This window comes from Dromaius novaehollandiae, unplaced genomic scaffold (genome assembly GCF_036370855.1).
Source record: "Dromaius novaehollandiae isolate bDroNov1 unplaced genomic scaffold, bDroNov1.hap1 HAP1_SCAFFOLD_183, whole genome shotgun sequence".
Classification (NCBI taxonomy): Eukaryota; Metazoa; Chordata; class Aves; order Casuariiformes; family Dromaiidae; genus Dromaius; species Dromaius novaehollandiae.
In genome coordinates this window covers 4,282-28,512 of record NW_026991469.1, presented here as the reverse complement: position 1 = coordinate 28,512, position 24,231 = coordinate 4,282, and the positions used below count along the sequence as shown (strand labels likewise).

At 37.8% G+C, this 24,231-nt stretch overlaps 1 protein-coding gene across 1 annotated transcript; it reads left to right on the top strand.

The window, feature by feature from the left end:
- Window positions 1-350: 350 nt before the first annotated feature.
- Window positions 351-5,548, top strand: LOC135326737 (transmembrane protein 18-like; the record flags this gene model as incomplete). The annotated part of the gene is made up of 5 exons (XM_064504509.1): window positions 351-499; window positions 819-939; window positions 3,452-3,506; window positions 4,361-4,454; window positions 4,577-5,548. Coding segments are annotated over 5 exons (506 nt in total), but the record flags the coding sequence as incomplete, so codon positions are not given.
- Window positions 5,549-24,231: the final 18,683 nt, after the last annotated feature.

The following is a 24,231-nucleotide window of genomic DNA, read 5'->3' as shown; positions in this document are numbered from 1 at the left end:
GGGAAGACCGAAGAGGCAACACGGCACAGGGCTGCAGATCTGAAGGGCCCGGAAAGCCCTGACAGCAGCCTGACACTATGCAACAAACTGCCACAGAAAATACTCTCTGCCAATCTTCTTGTATGTCAGCTACTAAAAACCTAACAGGAGTTTCTGCCGTTTCTCTGAGAGGGTCGAGTCACCACTGAGAAAATTTCAGTTCCAGAAGCAGGAAAGACGATTCTTACTGAAGACCGGGGCAGCCCTGCTCCCCGCGCTGCTGCCGAGAGCCGCCTCTGCCCTCCCACAGGGGGGCGGGAAGCCCTGGAAGCGCCACCCACACCGCGCAAACGGCCTCCCCCCGCCCCTAGCTGTCGCGGAGCAGGGCCTGGGCGGCGGCAGCCGTTGGGCGACTTCTCGCGAGGCTTCGGCGGCGGGGAGGGGCGGGGGGCGGGGCGCTGCCGCTGCCGCCGTGGAGGCGCCGCGGGGCGCGCCCCTGGGGCTGGGCACTGTGCTGGTGGTGAGGCGCCCCCGCTCGCTGCAGCCGGGCTCCCCGCGGCGCTCGCGGCTCGCTGCGGCGGCGGGGCCGGCGAGGGGAGGGGTGCGGACGGCGCCGGCCTCGGGGGTGCCGTGGGGCTCGGCCCCTGCGCGGGGGGGGCGCGTTTGGGCGGGCGGCCGGGCCGCGGGCACCTTCCCGGCGGCGTTGTTCTGGGGCGCCCCGTGGCTGCGAGCGGGGCCGGTGGGCGAGAGGGGGTTTCCTCTTCCGTGTGGGGTGTGGAAAGGAAAGCTGCCTGATGGAGCTTGCGTGATCGCCGAGTCTGTCTTAATTTTGTCCCTAGACGACGGACTGGTCTGAGCCCTGGCTGGTGGGGCTGGCGGTTTTCCACGTCCTCTGCTTCCTCCTGACGTGCTTCTCTCTGCAGCACTATCGGGTGCAAATAGGGCACTTCCTTTGCGTGGGTGAGTAGTGTGTGCAGTGCTGCTTCCCTGAACTTGCCTTTCGGGTGGCAGGCGGCACCTGCATCCTTTATGCCACTAATACTGTTAAAGATATTCTTCTAGGTTAGTAATTACAATTTTCTGTATATGTCTGCGTAATACTGGGTTTTGTGATATGCTTTACAATAGTTAAAGGGCATGCAAAGCAGTATTTCTCTTTTATTAATACATGTGCCTGTACACAATAATACTTACTTGCATTTCATTGTCACAGAAGCTGTTATAGCATATGTGCCTATTTGTTTTGTTTCCAAGACTATATGAAGTAGTGACTTGAAACTTTGGCCTTAGGGAGGATTTGTGATAAATAAGGTTTCTTCATAGTTAATTATGTATCACAGCTTCACAGAAGATTGCTGTTACTCTAGAGAAGCAGACAAGGACTCTCACAAGCTGGCAGTTACTCTCTGCCTTCTTCTAATGCTGCCCTTCAGGAAATATGGCCAGCTTTTGGCTGGATTCATTTCTGGATCTGGTCTACTGCCTGACTAACACCTGTGCGAATGGCATGAGGAAGAGCAAACCTGGTTCTTACCGTTGCGGTACCAGTGTTTGCTGTTTCAGGATTTGTCAGAGGTCAGCCTGAGGATCCTCTGTGGCCTTGCCTAACCAAAGCTCTGTCTTTGTGGCTGACTGGCTTAAGAGTAGCCTTGCGGAGGGTATTTGTTTTAGAAGATGTCATGGATTTGATTATATGCATGTGCTGCGAGCAGCACCGTGGTTCTAGTTATGGCTGTACACACTGCCTCAGTTCTGTCATGCTTACAGAGTAATGGAGGAAGGATGAGCAAGTTAAAGAGAATCACAGGCAAAAAATTCCACTTGAAGACTATGTTGACATTTTAAAATATCATTTAGTCAACTAGTTAAGTTGAAAGGGGAATCACAGTTTTCTCAAAACTGCAAATACGTAACTCAGCTAAAACTAAGGTTTCAGTGATGTAAATTACCTCCCAAAATTAATATAGAAATCTTAGTAAATTTCTGTAAATCCATTTCTAACTGCAGAGTACAGAGGAAGAAATAGTGATGCCACGTGTACAACACATTAGGCCCAAGTGTTCCTTTTAAAAAGTCAGGATTTTCTTTCTTAAATTTAATGTTAGGCATGTAGAATTTCTAATGACATGCTGGCTCGGTTTACTTTAGATTCTTCATCTAAAGTATTCTTAGTGTTACCAGCATGGATTTGCACACCCAAGCACTAATTGCATTGAAAATTGGAGTGGAACTGATCTTTGATGGCTTTTCAATGCAAGTATGATGTAAATTTCCTGTAAGCGAGATGAGTGCTTAAAAAAATCCTTATCAAGTCACAGCCTTGTACGTCCCTGAAAAATTGAACCACTGGTGATACATCAACAATAAAAAATATTTTATGTTGTACAAAGTAAAAAATGACTAAAGAAACTACAAAATTATCACACTGGTTTACCTTGACATGATAAGTATGATCTATATTGTGCAGTACCATACAAAGATAACCCAGCTGATGCCAAAACAATACAGAATATTGTTTATTATGGCATTCCCCTTCACATCACCAAATTTTTTTTTTAAACTGGTTTGGGCATGTCATCTTTAAAGTGACTGAAGCAGTTTTAAGTTTCTCCTTGTATCATTTTCCACAAAAAACAAAACAAGGAAATTTTTTAATTGGATAATATATAGTCTCATTGCTTTTCTATTAAACATATGATTTCAATGGATTTTCTTGCTGTCTTGATGCATTTATGCTACATATAACTGTTGAATAAGGATATACTAGTTTTCACTGGACTGCAGCGGACTGCTCTGCTATATACCTACCACAAACAAAGCTTGTGCTGTGTCCTCATAAGTGAATTCAAAACACTTCTGTGAAGCAGTTTTAAATACAGTGTTTCTCCTAGATATTTTAATGACCAAAAATGTTAAAACTATAAATAGAAGGGATTTACCTTTTTAAGACTTGGATGCAATGCAATGTAGGAAGGAACTGCATAAATGCTTGTTTATAATTCTGGTGAATTTACTCTTAATGTTTAGTTACACTAGCTTTAGATAGTAATGGTGGATATAAAACCTAAAGCATCTAAAATGATATCTTAATTCTATACCAGTCTGGGGGGAGTGCTGACTTTATTTTACAGATTTATCTTAGAAGCAATCATCAACAAGATTGATGGAAAAAATACTGATTTAAAAAAAAAATACTCATGTGTATACTGAGCTCTTCCTGTAAGCTCAGATATGCAGGATTTTATGTCTCTTTGTAATATTGCAAGTATGTTTTCTGATCACTTAATATTTGTTAGTATCTATATGGGACACTTCAAACATTCAGAACTGGCTTTATGTAGTTAAATGTGTGACAATTTTCTGAGGATCATGGAATTTTAATGTAGAGTACGTATACATCTTAGAACTGATAACTTGCTGTTTATTTTTAAAGAAGTATTGAATCTAACAATACTTTTCTTTTGTTGTACAGTAGGTTTAGTTTACTGTGCTGAATATATAAATGAATTAGCAGCTATGAATTGGAGGTAACTGTTTTCCCTTTCACATTTAAATGCATGAGTTATTTTTTTGTATCATTCCACCAAAAACATTAATTGAAAGAGTCACTCATGTCTCATCAAGAGAATGTGATGGTGGAAGATCTGTTGCACTGATTGATAAAATCCTTTTGGACAAAACCATACAATGCAATATAGTTTCAACTTAGCTTATAGGAAAGAGTAATTTTTCTAACAGTTAACATGTGTTTACTGACTAAAAATCAAAAGAAGAAAAACACTTTTTGTTTGCATGGATTGTTGTAAACTAACTCTAAGAGAAAATCAGAGTAGTACAGTTAAGGGAAAGAGGACATGGGCTTTTTTTTTTTTTTTTTTTCATTAGCTGTTTGTGTTTAATAAGGTGAAGTTAAGCACCATTTCTCAAAAATATCGCTAAGTATTTTATATGCTTATTATGTGCATAAATATCATGAAAATCTGCCTGGTTTACTTAGTCTGTGTACCAGAATTAAACTGATGACTTTTTTCCGTAAGCATTGAACTAATCTTTCCCCAGTGTAACAGGGAAAGATTACTATAGTAATACTAATAGTCTTTCTGGAAAGATACTATGTGTGTGTGTGTGTGGGGGGGTTCTGTCAAACAATAAAGCCTTACAAAAAAAAGAAAGGCTGGTATTGTAATGAATGTTCATAACTGATTAGATATTGACGACCCCTTTCTTCTGGCTTGATACAGTAGAATGTTGTCCCATGCTTGGGGCTCCCAAGAAGTGGGATAATCTGGCCAATATCCATGTAGAACAGCTATTATGAACATATAAAGTTGTGTGGAATACAGTGAATAATGTTCTTTTTTTTTTTTTTCTTTTCTATCAGGCTATTTTCTAAATACCAATACTTTGATTCAAGAGGAATGTTTATTTCACTAGTCTTTTCAGCACCACTTCTGGTGAATACTATCATAATTGTGGTATGTGTTTATTTAAATGGATACTTCTTTCATGAAACTGATAAGTAAATGTGTGTGTGCATGTGTGTGTGTACACATTATATTAAAAATGAGTTGAATGTAATAATACTCATACTTTTCAGGTCACCTGGGTTTACAGAACTTTGAATGTAATGACTGAACTGAAGACACTACAGCAGAGAATTAAAGCAGAGAAAAAGAAGAATTGAAAGTGTTGAATATTTTTATTATTATTTGTAAAAATACTGTTTCATGTAATGAGTCCTTCTTGTATGTTTATCCAAGAACAGCAATGTTTTTTTGTGTCTGATGTTGAGAGGACTTTGCACCCTTTGGCCATGGACAATGAGGTGAAAGCAGGGGTTCACAATACATCTCAACTTTGCTATGAAATCAGGACAGGCTGGTCTTAACAGGTCTTTCTGTGCTTTAGTATAAGCTATTTTTACCGTGACCAAGACAATTAACACTGATAACGGTACAAACTTCCAGTCAGTTTTCATACACCTGTGTATTTTTTTTAACTGTGTGTTAAATACGTATTTATTAAGTATCCAGTCTTCTACTTACGCCAATTGAAGCTGTGCTATGGATTCTAGTAAATGAGGGCTAATATTCAGAACACTTCAAGAACTCATGCTTCTACAGAACATTTTACTTTGTAGATCAAGTTTCATATCTCATGTATGTATTGTGTGGCAGTGAACAATTCTGATACAGGACCATTTTATAAATAAAATTATCCATTGTATCTTGAATACAGATTGTTGGATTGCAGTTGATATTTTTAATTGTTTTTTTTTTTCCTTTTCTTTCTCATACAAATTGCTGGTTTGGTAAAATCTTGTACTTAATTTGTGTAAGTCAGTCAAAACCATCTCTAAATTGTTTCAATTTATATTTTACACTTTAATGCAGTTAGATAAATATCCTTTCTTAAATATGAATGAAATTTTTATAGTGTCTTTTGCTAGTTTGTGGAACAGAAGGGAAGGGGAGAAGCTTTAAGGTGTTCTACAAAATTCTGTTCATATGTATATACACATGTATAAAATGTTTGACTTTTTAATAAAGAACTGGAAATGACAAATTGACTCTGGTGAAAAGATCATATTAGATTTAGGGAATTTGGTGAGGCAAAGGAGATGAATACAATGTAAAAGAGTCCATGTACTTTTTTTAGTAGAAGTTATATGCGGAAGCAGTTAAAGCCTTGTGCAGAGACCTAGAGCTTCGTCTAAAGTATGTATCATTTAAGACATGGGAAAAATGATCTACAAAATTAAACTTAGTAGAGTACAAAGGTTAGCTTGCAAAAGAACACTACTAAGGTTCTAAGCTTGCATGTATTTGTGAACTGGTGGAATTACATACTTCAGGAAAATAAGCAAATGCATGCACATACACAGTTTGAGCCTCACATGGGGCAGGGTGAAACTATTTCTGGAGGGCTTCACAACGTTGTGGAAGGGCAGTGCAAGTGCTAGGCTGGGATCCATTTCTTTACCTTTCCCATGAGTTATGAGACTCCTTAACTCAGCACAGCTTTCCTCATTCATTCCTCTATCAAGACCTGCAGGCTGTGTAGGCCATATATATATATATATGTATGTTAGCATATAAATAAATATGTGCAGGTGTGGACACTTGTAGTGTTCCATTCTGTTACAACTCCTAGTGCAATTTTGGGCACTTCTTGAAAATGTCTGCAGTAGTCTGGTGGATAGTATGTGCCTTTAGGTGCATACTAAAAGCCACTGTTTTGGAGGTGTGAAAAGAATTTAGCCAAATGGCTGCAGGATAGCCTGTGCAACTTGTCTTCAGGACCAAAGAATAGGCCTATTCTATTTATATAGACATAATTCTCCCAGCCTGGTTTGGAAAAGTTCAGCTTTGGTCTTTATAGATGGGGCAAGATCAGAATTTGTGGTCTAGAGTTTTTCTTCTGTGGACCTAAATGTGACCACACAAATGTTGTCACAACAGTTCACAAGATAAAGGTCATGAGCAGAACAATATCAGGGTATAATCATTTTAGTATTACACATGTTTTCAGTTGAAATCCTTGCCTGGTACTGAGGGATCACCTATTAAGAATAGCCTTTGGCATCGTTGCACACTGTGTGTAGGAATTTGATTCACAGTAAATAAGGTAGTTTAGAGCAGCATGTTCCCTAAGCAGCAAATATCTCACAATCAAAAAAATCTGCTATATTTAGTACATCCAAGGCAACCTTTCCCTACCTATTTCAGTATTGAACCCATTTCCTTGTGTCTGAGGTTGGAAAAATGAAAATTCCTCCCGTGTATGTGAAACTGGAGAGATGCCACAATCAGAACTCTCGTAAGATAGGCAAGATAATAAGTGTCTTTCTGTATCGCCCAGGTGGGTTGCTGTTGCTTGGTCCTAGATTTATTAACAGAAACAATTCTCCACATCTTTGAGGATCCCAAACAAAATCAAAAAAAACCAATCTTGTGCTTGCCAAAGTTCACTTTCTTTTTCCCCTCCATGTAATAGACCTTTTAGGCAGTATTTTGTTTTGTGTTGCATTGACAGCTGAATGTTGCTATTTAATACAAGGTTTTAATACACCACAGTCTTTTAATAAAGTGAACCCTTACATTTGAAAGGCAGGGGGGTTATTTATTTATTTTTAATCATCAAGTGAGAATAATCTTTTACCTGTATGGTATCTGATAATTTTGGATGCCACTAGTAAAATGTGGTAGCTAGCAGGTGGCTATTACTTAGTTTATAGAGAGTCAACGTGGCAGAGGAGTGAGCTTGTTTTCTGGAAGTATTGATGAGTGAAAGTATGGACGGCACCTAATTCCGAAACATAATATTTTCTTGAATGAGGAACATCTCAAAATTCAAACTTCAAAATTTTAAGCATTTTTAAAGCTTTCCTGACTACTTAAACTTTAATAATTTATCTTATATAACTATTTAATTTACTCATCACAAACAAACAGTGTTGCTTTCATATATATGATTGTCAGAAAAATCATCCTGTTTTCTACATTTGAGAAAGACTTAAACTTATAACTGGGTTGATGATTTGTCCTCTAGCTAGCCTTGCCTAGGAAACCACTATGTTCAAGAGTTAAAGTTTGCAAAATATTTGACATCAGTGTCTAGCCATAAGAGAAACCCTCAAAATTAAGTAAAGCGTGGTTTTTTATTTGTTATGTGACTGGATTTATGAAGTGATACTACAATAGCATAAAGTAAGAGCCTAGTTGCTGTCAAATCAAAATAATTACATCATGAATTTAGAGACTGTTGTTTTGCCTATTTAGAATTTTATATGTATAAGTGAATGAGAGCCAAATGTTTAAGCCAGGCGGAATACCTTAGCCAATACTATTTAATTGGGAGATGTGAATTTAGGTTGCTTGTGGAAAAGCCTATTTATTCTTTCAGTTTGGAGTAAACATACAAAAAAACAATTGGGTCCTTTGGTAAATAAGGCTAGACAGAGCTGATTTGCTACTGCTGCTGTGTATCTTGCAGGCAGTGACTCAACCTTCAGCCTTCCTTAAGAGCCTTCCTTTCCACCGCAACACGTGCTGTTAGCCACTGTGGAAAAACATTAAAAGAGAAGAAGCAATATTAACCTGGCAGCTTTACCCTAGCAGGAAGAAGCTCTGTTGCGTGAAAATTTGTGTAAAAAGACAAGCTGGCAGAAATTGGCATCATCCCCTGTGGAAAAGTTCCCTACAGAGAAGACATGAGTTTCCAAGAACTAGAATTTAGGATTCTCTCTTCTTACACATTCACTGTAATTTACTCTTTTTTTTTAAAAAACTAATTTTCAAACCAAATACAAGTGTATCTGTTTTTCTGTGCATCAAATCATTATAGTTAACCATACTAGCCACTGGATGTCACTGTTTCATATGCAAAAGCTGACTCAAAATATTTCTTTCATAGCCAGTTCTGCAATGCTTTTCACCATAAATTCATAAATACTTTCTGCAGTGTTTTAGGATGACCAGGAATGCTTGGACCTTAGCTTTCGAAAGCATAAATTGTCATCTGAACTGCAAGATAGATCTCCAGTCACTTGCAAAAGTTTATTCAAATTCTTCCTCTTTTCATTCAAAAGCACTTCTTGTAGCAGTGAAGATGAGCACGTATGTAGTGTTTTGAAGTCAGGATTGTGTTTTGGTTTGTATTTTAAAGCTTCTTAATTAGGCAAGGAAATAAATATCCCCCTTCACTCACACCTGCATTTCACCTGGAGGAGCCTGTCTCCAACCAATTATTAACAACTAAAACGAAAACAATTACAATGTTTTGCAAACAATATGCAGGAAAGTGTACTGAACTAGTCTTGTTCATGAACTAACAAAACTTATGCATATCTCCCATTTCTTTGTGATTTACCCTTACATAAGGCATCATTACCAAGGCTGTCCTTATTAAGTTATATAGCTATCAGTTGTTTATAGCCATCAGTGAGGTTGTCAGAGTGTCTGAAATCACTTCGGTCTTTCTCTGCATTCTGAAAAACAATACCCAGCAAAGTTCAGAGGCTTTCTGACTCCCTTTGAGAAGCTGTACGTGCAGAGTTCTCCACTGGACATTCCCCTTTGTATCTCGTGTGTTGAGCTTGTAATCTTGCTGCTCTGTTTCTTATTTATCCTCAGAATCCATCTGAGCTCTCTTTCTGCTCCCTCTTTGAGAACACAGACTTGCAGTTCTGAGTTGTTTTCACTCCCCTTCCTGCAGTTTGCATGCACGCACATACACAAAACAACTATGAATAGCTTTGGCAATTTAACCTGCCATGCTCGTGAAACACCTGCCTCATACCTCAAAACTGATCGGCTACGTAGACCTCTGTTTTGCAGCCTGCTTTCCTCTGACCAGTTCCTCCCCTTTGTGGCTGTGCTGATACTATTGTTTTACTGCAAAACTGGAACAGTGTTGTACCAAATAGGAATAATTCAAGACTCAAAAGGAAGACCTCTATGTTTGTATCTGTGTTTACACATTTAAATATTTCATTTAAATATGACTTGCAGGATCCTTTCTTATACAGTTTCTCAGACATAATAAAGCCCGGTAAAGAGCTGTAACCGATAATAGTCAGTGTTTGTAACAGTATAACATTTAAATAGTCCCATGGATACTGGGTCTTGTTGTCTTTGGCACTGTCCAGAGTTAGAACCAGCTGAAACCAACGTCAGGATCAGATGTGTGGCCTCTCTGGTCTGAAAACATTATAAAAATCAGAAAGGCATTCAGCAGAACTGATTGAAACAAGACACATTTCTTAAAATGGACAAGTTCCTAGTGTCATTTATAACACACACGTTAATCCTGAATCAAAGAAATACTATCCAATATCCCCTTCCTCCCATCTGCTCCAGCAAAGACCTGAGAAAAAGGGTTTGCATAATGGCCTGAGGGCACACAAAATGAAGTTCAGCTGGACAAGGAGATGCCTAGGCTAAGTCCCTTCACTGGGATTGTGTTTATACCTCAATCTTAGCATTGTGAAATCAAATGCATCCAGGTAACTACAACTGGCAGGGTGGGTTGTGAAGTTTTTCATATAATTAGGACAGATGCACATTGGTCTTGAAGAACACTAGCCTTGGAAGGGATTTAGTATTGTAGAAACAAGGAGCTTTTAGAAATTCCTCACATGATTCAAGAAATTGCTTTGTGGAATCTGGATAAATATGCAAACAAAAGTAGAAATGTATTACTCCTTTGCAGTCTGCAATGACAATTTACCAATAGCTCATCAGTAATATTTTTTCCTGAAGTCATGTGTGGTAGGACCTGCAAGACATGAATCATTTTAGGTCAATAACTCTATCATTCATGCTTCTGATACCATACTCCATGCTTTGATTTAGGGATTAGCAAGAGTAGTCAGCTTCCTGTAGCAACCTTGGAAGAGACAGTGATTTATGAGATTTGTACCAATCAAAAGCATCACAAAAATCAGGAAGCTGATGTACCAAATAAAGTATAAAAGTGTCCAGCCCTTCACGACAAAATATTTTATAACAGAATCCAGGGAACTGTCAGTTTGGGGATTTTTACATTCGATCCACTGCAGTGTTGTAAAAAATGGAATTAAAGACAGGTTTAATGGCTCTACTTGAAGGTGTTGGTTTTGTAGGTTAATTAATAGTGAGACTTTTTCTAAATAATCACTATCATCAATCACTATGTCCATTTTTCTTTTGAAATCACAGAGTTAGCAGAAATGAAGGAAACAATCTAATTTTATATAACTTCCTGTATTTTTTTAATTGCACCAAATCCTAAATTAAGCTAATCCTTCTTCAATGGTTATAAAAAAGCAGGACACAGAACATCCCTCTGATGAAAATGAGCTAATTTATAAAAAGAACACAAGAGTGATTTCTTTTTAGCAAATTGGTTTATTGATTTATACCATCAAAGTTTCAAATTAATTAGCAAATAAAGCATGTGGTATCCAAGTTTTCTACTTTTGCATCTGCTGCCATGTCACAGAACGAACAAGCTTAATATGCCAAATTAGCTGTCCAGATTTATATGTGAGTGAAGAATGACAATTGTTATCATGGTAATGATTTTCACGTAATTCTCTTTGAAAAAGAAATAGACATAAATTCTCTTTGAAAAAGAGACATGCCATTTGTCCACAGTGAATTTGTCAAACTGTAAGAAAGGTCAGAATAGCACTGTCAGAGTCCAATAGTCTTTGACCTGGTTTCCCTACAACAAACCATGCTCTAGTTGCTACAAGATTCAGTGTCAGGAGATTCATTCTGAAGGTCACGGATTTACTATGTATCCTGGAGCATGCTAAATGACCTCCCTACTGACAAAAGAGAAACAAGCTATTTTCCTAAAATACTTTGATAGCCTTGGTAAAGATGGGCTCTACAGACACAACAGTACTGTTATTAATATTAGTCTTTATTCTTGCAAAAGGAGTTCATTTTCCAAGAGAAAAGATACAGATCTTTTTAAAAGAGTAGATATCTTGCCAAGAATGGGGTGTTAACAGTAATAAACCACAATGTTATGCCATCTTAATTTAGAGTATTTTTCTATCATTAGTAAGTCGCCTATCTAAAGAAGTAAATAAGATTCTAGAAGTGAAATGAATGTAGTGCTGGTAGTGAAAGGCAGAATAGTTTAAGGTGAAAAATGTGTATGGGATATATTAAAGTTCCAGCAAGTTTAAAAGAAATAGGCAGGAAGGAAGGAAAATTAGTGCATGAATCATACTCCTTTGGGTAACAGTGTCAGCAGACTCTGAAATCATCATGCTGCACAGGACAAACAGATGAGCAAATTGATGAGTAACTGACAAAACACTTTTTTTTCCCCCCGAACACTGAACTAGCAAACGGTTCTTTTTATATATTAAAGATGTGAGGTAATCACAACCATCTCTCTGAAAGTCAGAGCTATAAAGAAGCATATAAAAGAGCAGATGGTACGTTATGATGATGCCCTAACAAATGCAAGCAGCCAGAATTGCAAAAGTGCTTCTTTGTGGACCAATTTAATCATCCTGACTGAATTTAGCCCTTGTTATCTTCCTGTAGCAGGTATTTCTGGCATGGTCTAGCTTGTGTCAGTTCCTTACACTACATGGCTCAAGTTTCTTTACTAGAAAGGTCCAAGTTTAAGCCAATCTCTCACTGAGCCCAGATTCCTTCCTCTGTTAGCCAAGGGCTAACTCCAGAATTGAACCAGAGTGAGAGTCAGCATGTAAGCATGATCAAGGAGTATTGATTTGAGCCCTAAGCGGACAGTATAGACCAGTGTTTTCTTAAAACACTTTGAAACCTTGTTTTGGTTATATCTATCTTGATGTGATCTCCCAAGTTCATTAGTTCAGTTCCTCCTTGGTTTTTTTGTGATTGCTCTCCCACCTTGAGTTGATGCTAGCAATTCCCCTCCCCAGACAGAATTTCAGTTGACCCATGAAAGTGTTTGCACAGAACTAGCAGGAAGGTATTGGAATGATGTTACAATTCTCGTGTAAAAACCTAACCATATACAGAAATAATTCGGTATTGCCAAAAGTTTGGTATGAAGTCTTCAAGAAAGAGAGTGAACACTTACAAGAAACAGAAGTTAGTGGAGAGCCAATGGAGATATTTTCTTTTCTCTGACTTTACTAAGAACTTAATATTTTCTTCTCAAATGAGATTTTCAACTTGCAAATACTGATAGACTCTGTCCTACAGCAAGAGTTCAAGACAGTCCATGTCTTTTATACATTTAAAAATATCATTTTACACATGTAAAAATATTGTGATACTGCTGTAATCACTTATATTGCTCACCTTATCCAACGTATGAACTTTAGCTACCATTCCCAAACTGTAGTGTGGGAATAAAAGACATAAGGTTCCCAAACCGGGTATGTGGACAGTTATACTCTAGCTACAATAGAAGTGCAAATGGTGAAGTGAGAAGAAGATGTAGGATGAAATCGTGTGGGAAATACTACAGATAAAAATGAGAAACTGGTAACTATATCTGACCTACTTTACTTCACAAATCCTTCAAACTCCTTTTGTCAATACAACGAAAAGACTAGAATCTTCATTCTTAAAGAATATGGCTATTAAAATAGTACCTGCCTCTACACTCAGCTAAAAAGATGAAGTATTCAATGTTTTTTCCTAAGACTGCAGTCTCAAAGGTACCTTATCTACAATTGTGCCTGGCTTTTGTATGGCTCATGGCATGCCTTAAATCTATTTTTCTACACTAACATTTACTGTAAACTATTTATTTAAATCACAAAGTATAGAAATAAGACCAAGTCAATCATAGAATGTGGTTATGGATGTAACTTTCTATCTTCCATTAAAAGGCTCACAGACAAATACAAATAAGACAAATACAGCCTTTGCTCTTATGACATGAAGGGCAGAATAGAGGTAGCATAATTCCCCTAAAGAAGCAGAAATTGGAAGAGTGAAACTATAAACCCTATATCACACATAGTAATTACAACTCCTGTGGTCATACTGAGCTGGATTTAAATTAGCTACCTGTTTACTGGTAGCGGGGGAGCCACAATGGCCTCTCGAATAAACCCTGAGTGGCTGGCATGCACACACCTCTGTGCAGTCACAGAGCAAATTAATGGCAGGAATATTTATGCAATGTCCACTAGCTTGAACTTCTCAGTGGCAACTTTCTCCACTTGAATGGATTTTTAATTTGACGCTAAAAGATGTAAAAAGATAGTCATTCCCTTCAGATCAAAGTACTTCAGACCTGTCAGAACTTTCAGCCCTTAAAGTATTCAAGAATTTTTCTGTTTCCAAATGAGCAACTAAGTCAAGCCTTTAGGATCACTTACAATTCCATGGTAAAGAAGTTTTGTTTCCTCTGCTGAAATCTAGGCGATGAAGTCTACTACATGAAGCTTACCAGATTCTGCCTTTAGTATACTCAAACTTACCCACCTTTTGCTTTCTTATAGCAGATGTTTCCTTCACACTTCAGTGCTTCGGGTAAATGTTTATATGAAGCTATCTTATTTTGGATCCTATTTTGACTCCACTTTGAAAAGCTCATTAAAACACATCTCAGCACAAAGAACAATAGGAGACCATACCAAGGATTCCAATAATAGTTCCTTTTCTGACCCTTTTTGAAGGCAGACAGGTCATCCAGACTAGTGAAATCAAATATGCAAGCATCTACACTAGGCAGAATCCATCCAGCTTTGCAGTAAGACATGTTGTGCTTTTCCTCAAACTGCATTAAATCACAGTTTGTAGGTTAAGAAAGTGGATGTGACTTACCGTGCCTGTAGGTGGTCTCATACCGACAGCTCTGGTTCTGCCCTTAAGCTGCTAGCAAACTGAAGAGCTGAGATAGAGGACTTATGACCCTTCCCATTGAAGCAAAGGAGTTAATCGGAGAAACTCACATATTGCCCTCCAATGTTGACGGTGGGATCTTCTCAGAATGTTATGCTTTGCCACCCTAGTCTCTTGGAAAGATCAGCTTTTCCAGTCATTACAGTTTATGGCCACTTATTTCATTTACACATCAGTTTGAAATCTGATACATACCGTGCAGTGGACAGTGTTTGGAGTGTACAGTACTGCTTATAGCTGCATGTAGAATACTGTCTGCCTTTACATTGTGTAGGTTATATTTCCTAATTTTTTCAAAAGGTAAAAATTAATGATTTATAAAGACCGATATGATATTACCATCCTGAGAGCTCTGTTTAATGGCAAAAATGAATGAAATAATGGCTTTGCTGTATCAGACCAAATCTAATCAAGTCTCATGCCTCTGACCCATAGCAGATGCATAGCAGATGAAGTGTATAAGAACAAAAAAATCACATGGCCCCAGCAGGCCCTCCCCACATCTGGTGATTTTCATACTGGGACATATGAAAAGGCCAGAACCTTTGTGTAAAGTAGCTCTTAATGCACTTCCCCCCCCCCGCCCCCCCCAAGATTTTGTCCAATTGTTGGTGGGGTTTTTTTTTTTTTTTAACTCATTCAAACTTTCAGTAACTTCAATACTAACTTGCATAAAGTTTTTCAGCATTTTCCAAGCTTTTAATGACTTCTAGCCAACTCTTAAAGCAAAATGAGAGAACACAAGTAAGCTTGTACACTATACATGATACTCTGTTTCAGATAGCTGGACTAGATGGTCCCTGCTTAAAAGGACAAGTGGATGCCTGTGACTTATCAATAAACTCCTACAGTGAAAGAAGGCTCAGGGGAGATAGGCGAGGGTGATGCACTTGTGAAGCTCAGGGAAGAGTACAGGGAGTGACTGACCACAGCTGTTGCAAAGGAAACTGAACTTGGCTCAACACAGTGGAGACCAGAGAGTTGCCTCTGTTTTAAATAAAAAACTGTATCAGTTGGATGGATCAACTGGCTTTATCAGTTGAGTGGATCAGCTGACTGTATCAGTTGAGTGAATCAATTGGTTGTGTCAATGTTTGTCTCTGAGTTAATGAAAAAGTGTAAATGTCCTCCTGAGTCCATCAAACCAGCATTTAGTGCAGGAGGGGATGTATATGTGGCTCAGCCCAACACAGAGTATAAAAACTGAACAACAGAACTTTGAAGAGAACAGCGGGCTGGAGCTGGTTCAGCCCTCACTGAAATCACCTTCCTGGTGACTGGGGATGCCAAGCATCATGACAATGAGCATATTAGAGAGACAAGTAATGAGAATCACTTCTGTGTTTTGATTCAACTATATATTGCAATTGCTATACTTTGCTAAGTGCAATTTGTATTTGTATTGTGATTTAAGTACATTGCTGTATCATTCTGCTAAATCAAAATCCTGTGTAATGTCAGATATCTTAAAGTAAGTAAATTTGGTATTAAATATTAAACCTGCCATGCGTGGAATATCTAAAAGAACCTGGTCAAAGACTATTGGACTCTGACAGTGCTATTCTGACCTTTCTTACAGTTTGACAAATTCACTGTGGACAAATGGCATGTCTGCTGCTTTCTTGTTCTCCTAAGTGAAGGTGATTGGGACTTTTTTGACCAAGTGTATTCTGGTAATTTGCTGAAACTGATGTATACATTTTAGGAATGAGCTGTTTTCAGCAACATTTCTGATGGGAGAGGTTTCTCAAGTCTAGGCTGGAATTGCTGATCAGACAGAAACAGCTGGAGGGAACCTCAGAATAACTGACAACTCAGTGAACAGGACCCTCATTTAGAAAGGGGTGTAACTCAGATGCATACCCCTGATCAGATTTAGGCATAAGCTTGAGATTCACCCTAGTGGAGTGCCCTTATCAATATCCTATTAGATCTTCCTGGGCAGCCTCTTGTTATTTCCTGTCAGAAAGCCACTTTAGCCTGAAAGAGAGCGACTTCAAAGTTCAGTTATTAGGCAACAAGAAAACGTGGCTCAAATTCTAACTTGGTGTGACCAGGTGCAGTTGCTGACATGCCTGTTGATTTTCTTCAACTTTGGCAAGCAGTCTAGCCATCAAAATATGCTGGAGAGATCCTCTCTACTTTTTGTTTTTTGTTTTTATCTTGATTATGAATGTAAACATAGGGTATATATTTTAGAACTGCTTTTAGGAATACTTCAATAAATCTTAAGTTATTCTGTATGGATAATTTTGTCATCGGATCACTAAAGAAATGGTTTTTTGTCACTGGATCACTAAAGAAATGGAAAGAGAAATCACACTGCAAAACATGCTTTAAAAATAGGAATATTAATTAGTTTAAATGTTTCGAATATAGCACATTTGGACTAATAACAATAAAATTTTGAAACAAGGAATCAAGAGGTACTGTAGGAACAATTCCAGCTTATTCAATGTTTAAGCTCTGCTATTTTTTTAAAAAAAAGATTAGCAATGCAACATTCTAGGAACAAAGAAATATAGTGCTGCAAACCCCTATATATATGCATACTTTTCTTAAATAATCTTATTTGCCCACTTATAAGTACTCATGTGCATGGGAATTTGTAGGATAATGACTGCCAGTATGTACAGTAAAATTAACTCTTAACCACATGCACATGTCAAGGAAGGGCTGTTGCTAATCTTTTTGTAGCAGCTTAAATGATCATTACTCTTGTTGTTGTTGACAGCTTTTTCCTGCTTAACTGCTGAAAACATTTTAGTATTATATGGTGGCTTTTCTCCAGGTTTACAGAATATATTTTTCATGTTGCAAGAGGGAAAATTTACATTAACCTTAATATATGGTACTTGACATTTGTATTACAAGTGGAGTTGATTACTTTAACATATGAGAAAACTACAGACTTAAAATACACAGAGTATAAAACAATAAGCACCATGTCCCAATGCCTTCTTTACTTTGCGCTATTAAACATTCTGCTGCTGGTCAGTTTTAAAAGTCATAATATCTGAAACTTTTGCTATGGAAAGATAAATTAATACTTAATTTATAGACTATTCTTAATGTCCATCAATGTTGTAGGTATTGCTATGTTATTGTTTCACTTGTGTCAGTTCCACTGTATAATTTTTTCCAGAAATACAGGCAAAGACCTTGACTGTTCAGGTCTTATGAAAAATGGGTAAACTTTACAGGTTTGGAATTCTGGTCTGAATAAGTATCTAACAGTTTTGACAAATTCTGAGCTGCTTTCTCAGATGTATACTGTACAACTATGTTTTTTCCAAAGGCACAAATGAACAAAGTTGTACAGTATACATCAAAAATACTTTTAAAATTAGAAAATGGACAGTAGAATGCCCTTTTTTAATGTGAGAAGCTTTGCCTGCATTACTTTAAATGTGCTCATTTCCTTTAATTATACAAAAATACAGCAGTTCAACTCACAACTTTTAGGTCAAAGCTGTGCCTAAAATTCTCTCACAGTTTGAGGGCAAAATCTGACACAGACTTCAGCTATGATTCTCACAAGGGACACTCCCTAGGCAGTGTGATGTGAGCACCAGCCTCAGTGAAGCATAAGACTTCCCCCATCTATTTCTTTCATTATATATATGTCTTTCCCTCCCCCACCCCCCCCACCCCACACACTCCCCAAATTTGGAAAATAAAATTCAGATAACTTTTCACTTCATCTTAACAAAAACCTCTAGTAATGTCTTGTTTTGTTTGTTCTTTGAATTGAAAGGAAGCAGATAAGAAAAGGATAAGAAAGCAGTTATCTGAGGTTTCAAGTTAAGTCATGCTAGCAACACCTATGAAGTCTTTGACTTTAATGAGAGAAAAGTCAGAGAGTTAAATGTCTTGAAATAAGATGACAGAGAAAGCCATAGTGACAGGATGAAATACCATGGAAGGGCAGGGTAAGACAGACACTGGCTCCTGGTGGCCCTCTAAGGCAAGTGCAGCATAGGAGAAAAGGTCTGCAGGTCCCATTAGATACGTACGGTTCCTGCCACTGCTGCTACCTGGGCAGAGGCGCTGCATGTCCATGGTACATGGGTGCCTGGTGGGCAGCAAGTCCTGGAGGAATCCGAATACAACAAGGGTGCTAAAATACCTCACCACTGCCAGTATACTACTCATCCATACCATCTTGGTGCAATTTGTCTACTTGTGCAATTTTTGCTAGTGCTGGCAGTAAACCACAAATGCCTCTTAAAAAACAACAACAACAACAACAACAACACCTTAATCTGTGTTTCTCCTGTGAGAATCAAAAATGATTAATCCTTTGGTGCCCAGGAGTCAGCAGTTCAATGATGCTAAGCATTAATGAAAGCTGTTTACTTTCAAAGTCCTTTACTGACTTTGTTGTACTGTCATGGACCCATCTTTTCACTTCAATAGTTAGTTCAGAATTTTCTTCACACTCCTGATCCTTTGAAACATTAAACACGAATATGCCCAGCTGACCTTCGGCTTAGAAGAAACATGAAAGAAAACAAAAGACAGTAAGCAAAGATTTGACAAAGAGTACGGAGACAAATCGTCCTGGGTACAGGCAACAGTGCTTTCACAAAGAGAAGAAATAACTGTGGCCAATTTAGTTACAGGTTTTTAATAAAATGTAATTTTACCAACCATACGATCACAGCAGTCTTGTTAATTCATGCTCCTTTCTTTTAATAGCAGGCATCATTACCTAAGCTGTTCCTATATAATGTGGGGAAAGGACACTTGCAAGTTGGTGCTTCTGTGGTTTCCTTCTGAACTTTTTCTCTGGATACCTGAGATTATTCACACATCCTCCTGAGGAATTAGGAGGGTAAATTGAACCGAGAGCTCCAGCAGAAGCTGATTTCCAACACCCTCTGTAATGTTGCTGCTTATTAGCAGTGATGCTCTCATATTATTTTGAGCGTCATTCCCACATTGAGACAGATATGCTTTCCTTATGCAGCTGAGGAATCCAGGCAATATACAGCAGTTACACCTACAATCATCATGCGTCTATTGACTTCATGGGGGGAGAGGGAACATTCACCATCTGCCCCCCTCCCAAGCCTTCCTCAGCTGCCGTGACAGACCTTTATGCTACACTTGCAAAGTGGTTTCCAAAGTGGTAGAGGCAGTTTGGCCCAGAGCTTGTTCTCCATTTCTATTCCCCTTAGGTCTGATATGTGTAGTTCTGCTCTCTGCTAGCAAAGTGTCATCGGATTGCTGTTGTCCAGTTATAACAGTGATACGAAGTACCAACTGTCCCCTGCTTCTTTTTGGAACAGAGAAAAGTGCATCATGGACTTTGAAAGGAATTAAGGGTGGGTGAGTCAATTAAATCCAGCAGACACAGGAATTCTAATAAATATATAGGAATACAATTTGATGTGTTTTGTCTGATTCTGTTTACTTATCTAATGTCTTTTGTAAACTGTAATTGTAAGAAATGAAGCCTACATTATTGCTTCCCTTTTAAAAAAAGAATTAGTTTTAATAAAGGTGTTCAGAGTTAGCTCAGCATTTGGAAAAACAAACTATTTCCTCAAATACTAAAGAAAGATAGAGGCAAAAGAAAGTGGAAGCTTTCATGAAGGACCCATCATAAAACCACAAGATTATGGGAATAATAGGTAGATAACTACCTAACCTTAGGCTACACAGGTCAGAATATCCATACCCCCTTTTTTCTGCCTATATCCCCTTGAATATCTGATTCTACACGGTAAAGGATCAGAAAAACAGTGAAACCCCTGCAAACAAAGACAGAAATTCTCTAGTAGTAGTCCAGGCTAGAGAAGGACCTCAAACCCATAAGATTTGCATGAAAAAAGAAAGCAATTAGTGTGATATCTATTTTAAAAGTACTAATTCCAGAAGACCTGATTGCTCTCTATAAATATATCAAGGAATATATATCAGGAAGTGAGAATAGCTATTTAAAATAAAGGATAAGGCACCAGAATAAATGGGTATGCATTAACAGTGTATAATTTTAGGCTGAAAATAAGAAAAAAATTAAACAGCTTGGAAGGTAGGAGACAGGACAGGGTTCTGCTGGAGACAGTTGTGTCTCATACAGCAGAAATAAACTTCACAATGTCAATATGAAGAAATTTAATAAAAGGAATACAATCTGTGGTTATCTGGTATAGCAATCTAGAAGGTTCCTCGTGCTTCTTTTTCCTACATGAACTCCAAGATTATAGTAGTCACTTCAAATGGAGCAGTATGCTGTAATCATATTGTATTTTTTTGTTTTCTTAATGTACATATGGTGACCATACTCCATTATAAACACCATCCTGCTTCCAACTAATTTAAATCTGGCAAACTAATCATTCAGGCTGATATAATGCATGCTTGATCTCTACCTCAGATTATTCATTTACTTACAAGGGGGGGAAAAAAAGTAAGAATAACTCCAGAAAAGAGTAGGGAGTTCTGTCTTCAGTGAAGGGTTTTCTTTTTCTCCTAGCCAGATCCTAGCCAGTGGTCCTAATAACGGCACAGGACTTGAACAGAGACTTGAAACATAATACTGAGACTAATACTGGAGTAAGAGAAATTCCTTTTACACTAGAACTCTTACAGAATACCTAAAACCTCCAGAGTTTCTAATTACATATCTTGTTCTCCCAAGGCTACACAATGCTGCAGGAGACCATTGCATGGATCTCAACCTTGTGCCAGCAGATAAATTAAGATAAGATATCTCTGATCTATCATCCACACGGTGCCAGGGAAAACTCACTGAATTTAATAATAGGAATTTTAAATCCACACTTTTTCCACTGAAGCATAACAGTAGAACTTCACACAAAATTTTGTTATAGACTTAGATTACTCTCTTTTATTCTAAGAGGGGAGCAAGCAATATATTCCTCCTTTTAGGAATGAAAAAAATCAAAAGGCTACATATGTAATTCTCACTCAAGCTACAAAGAGAGCCCTACCAGACTAAGCAAAAGTAGTCCCTAATACATCGTCTCCTACCTGAATTCTGCCACATCTGTGCCTGGGTATCTTCAGTAAACATTTGTCAGGTGCTATGAGTTTTTAGATGAGTTAAATGTTCCATTAAGAGGATAAGATCTACAACTGCTGCTATAAGAGGATAAAATCTACAGCTGCTGCTATAGGAACTGAACTAAAAAGCTATGAATTGTTACAAACACTCTCTCATTTTTTTTTTTAATATCCTACGATATCAGATTTTGCAGGCGTGAGAGGGAAGGAAAGAAAAAAAATGACTTAATATTCTTCCTGGTGTAAGGATAAATATTCATAAAATGTTATAGTTAGGAAACACTGTGCAGCCCAGCTTTTCAGTGCTTTTTTTATTCACATACTCTTGTGCTTTCTTCACAGAGGAATCCTGCCTCATGCACAGTCTAGCTATTGATCATTTAATGAATTGTGGTTATACAGGAAATGAAACTGTTTTTCTAGGTACCCCAACTTCATTAAACATACACACTGAACACAGACAATATTAAGTATTAGTAAGTTAGGATAAGTATTGGGCCACACACAGATGTTGAACAGTTTCATTAACTGTTATCATTTTGTGTTTACAACTATGAGAAATCATGAATTAACGCAACAGAAAATTTTAATGTATAGTGAACCACATTATCAGTTTAGATCTGCAAGTAATGTTTTAAATTACATCTTTAGACAAAAAAAATAGCTTAAAATGACCATCCTCATAAAATAGCATGAAGCAGATTAAATAATTGGTTATAGAAAATACACAGTAGTTTTTTAAAATTTATTTTAACAAGGCTTTAATCAGAGCTGGCTAGAGATTTCTCACTTTTATGGCTGTCAGACGTAACAGCAGTTTATAACAATTGTTTGCAATCCTGTGCACCTGTTTGCATCCTATAGGTTAGTCTTAGTGCTCCTTGAATCTATTACGATATACTGAAACAATTCAACTTCAGTTTATCTGCAAAGACACATAGGAGGAAAATAGGTAAACATATATCTCTCTAAACCCTCAGGAACACTGTAAATAATTTAAGCACTTGTTCCCAACCTCGTATTTTTCTAAAATCATTTTTCTTCCCTTGCAGTACTTTTATTGACTGACTCTTTTCATTATAATATTCTGCACTGGCAGAAACGTTTTCCCTACACTAGTGTGTGCACTGTATTTTGAAAGCAAGTCAAACAACATTAGCAAGGTTTTCTTCAAAGTGACATAGACCAAAATACCTTTTTGTGCATTTTCAGGAAGAGTTTAAAAACTGATGTTTTCTTTAATTGAAAACATGCTGTACTGTATTTTACACCAAGTTTTCTTCTTTAGTCATACAAATGCTGGATTAGTTTATTCTTTTCTAATATTGATATTCTTAGAAAGTAACTGGCTATAGCACAGCACTTTTAAAATTTAAAATCTTTTCTCTAGTCAGTGCCAAGTATAAAGAGAATTTATCACTCTCTGATGTACTTACAAGTTAAGTTTTGCCAAACATTTATTTAAATGAAAAATGCTAGGCATTCTGTTTCTGGTACCTTGATAACTTTATTCTGGGGCTGTATTAAGTTGGTTTGTTGTGTAGGTCTGATTGCGTTTAAAAGATGAAGCCAACAAGATAAGCCTGGGAGCTTATTTTCTCCACATTTATAACTTTGACTGCCGCTTTACCTGAAAGTATTAGAGCAGACAGTTCATTACTACCTGAAAAGGGGACTACGTTGTATGTGATCATCTGAAACTGATGACTTTTAAAGGTCATACACAAAATGAGTTTTGCTTTGCTGCAAGTCTCTCTCCTCTGCACAGAAAGAACCTTATTTTAACAGCAGCAGTAAGCATTATGTAAGAAGAAATGAGAGATTTCAACTACCTTACTGATGCTTTCACTCTGCCATGAATTTACTTTCGATCTAATGGGGAGTATACCAGATGACTGTATTGTTAAAAGTTTCTCTTCTCTGGGTCATCATTTGAGTCATGAATTAGTAGTTTCTATGCCTTTATCTTGCTTTTACTGTTCATTTTTATAAATCTCCTATTATACATGTTCATCCATAATGGATAACAAAATTATTCCTAATTCGGTGACATTAAGGGGTTTAAAGCCTGCAGGGTTTGTGGATTTTGTAGACTCAAAAATGTACAGAGAGACTGCAAAATAGTACAATAAAGGATGTTTCCTTAGAGCGTGACTTCAGCAATTTCCCCCAATTCTCTTTTATCTAAGGATTTGTGCAATTTATGTAATGTCAGATCACAACATTCAAGCAAATACATACTCAGTCTCCTTATTTTCTTCTCTCCTAGCCACATGCATTCATAGATACTTGTTTCAAAGGACGCCAGAGCTTGACTCCTTCCCACCTAACAATTGGTACTTAACTGAAACACCTAAGTTGCCTCTGTTGTCCACAGAGAAAGACTGGCACCTTCAGAACATGATTTGGATATCCTCCATTAGCTTCCTTACGCTTTGTTCAAGACCAGTTACATAGCGTTAAATCTGAGCCAAAATATAAGGCTTGGATAGGCCTGGACCACCAAGTCGGGGAGCAGAATATTTTCTCACATATTCAAGTGTTATCTTGACAGGACATATGACATACAAAATCAGACCAATTTTAACCTGATCCAGGGAGGTTAGCTGCAGCATCTGTATTTTAGCTACTTGCTGATGGTGGGGAAGAAGGAGGCAGAAAAGGTAGAGGACAATCTAATCCAGTTAAGGAACATACTCAGGTCCTACACAATGTATGATGAGTCTTAGACAAGCAAAAAAGCAATCCAGCCTGTTGAAAGTGGAGTGTGAGCAACCTTAAGCCAGGAATGGCAGGATCTCAAGAGTCATATTTGCATTGCACTTGCCATTATGTTCAAGGGGTAGTATGCACTCACTGACAT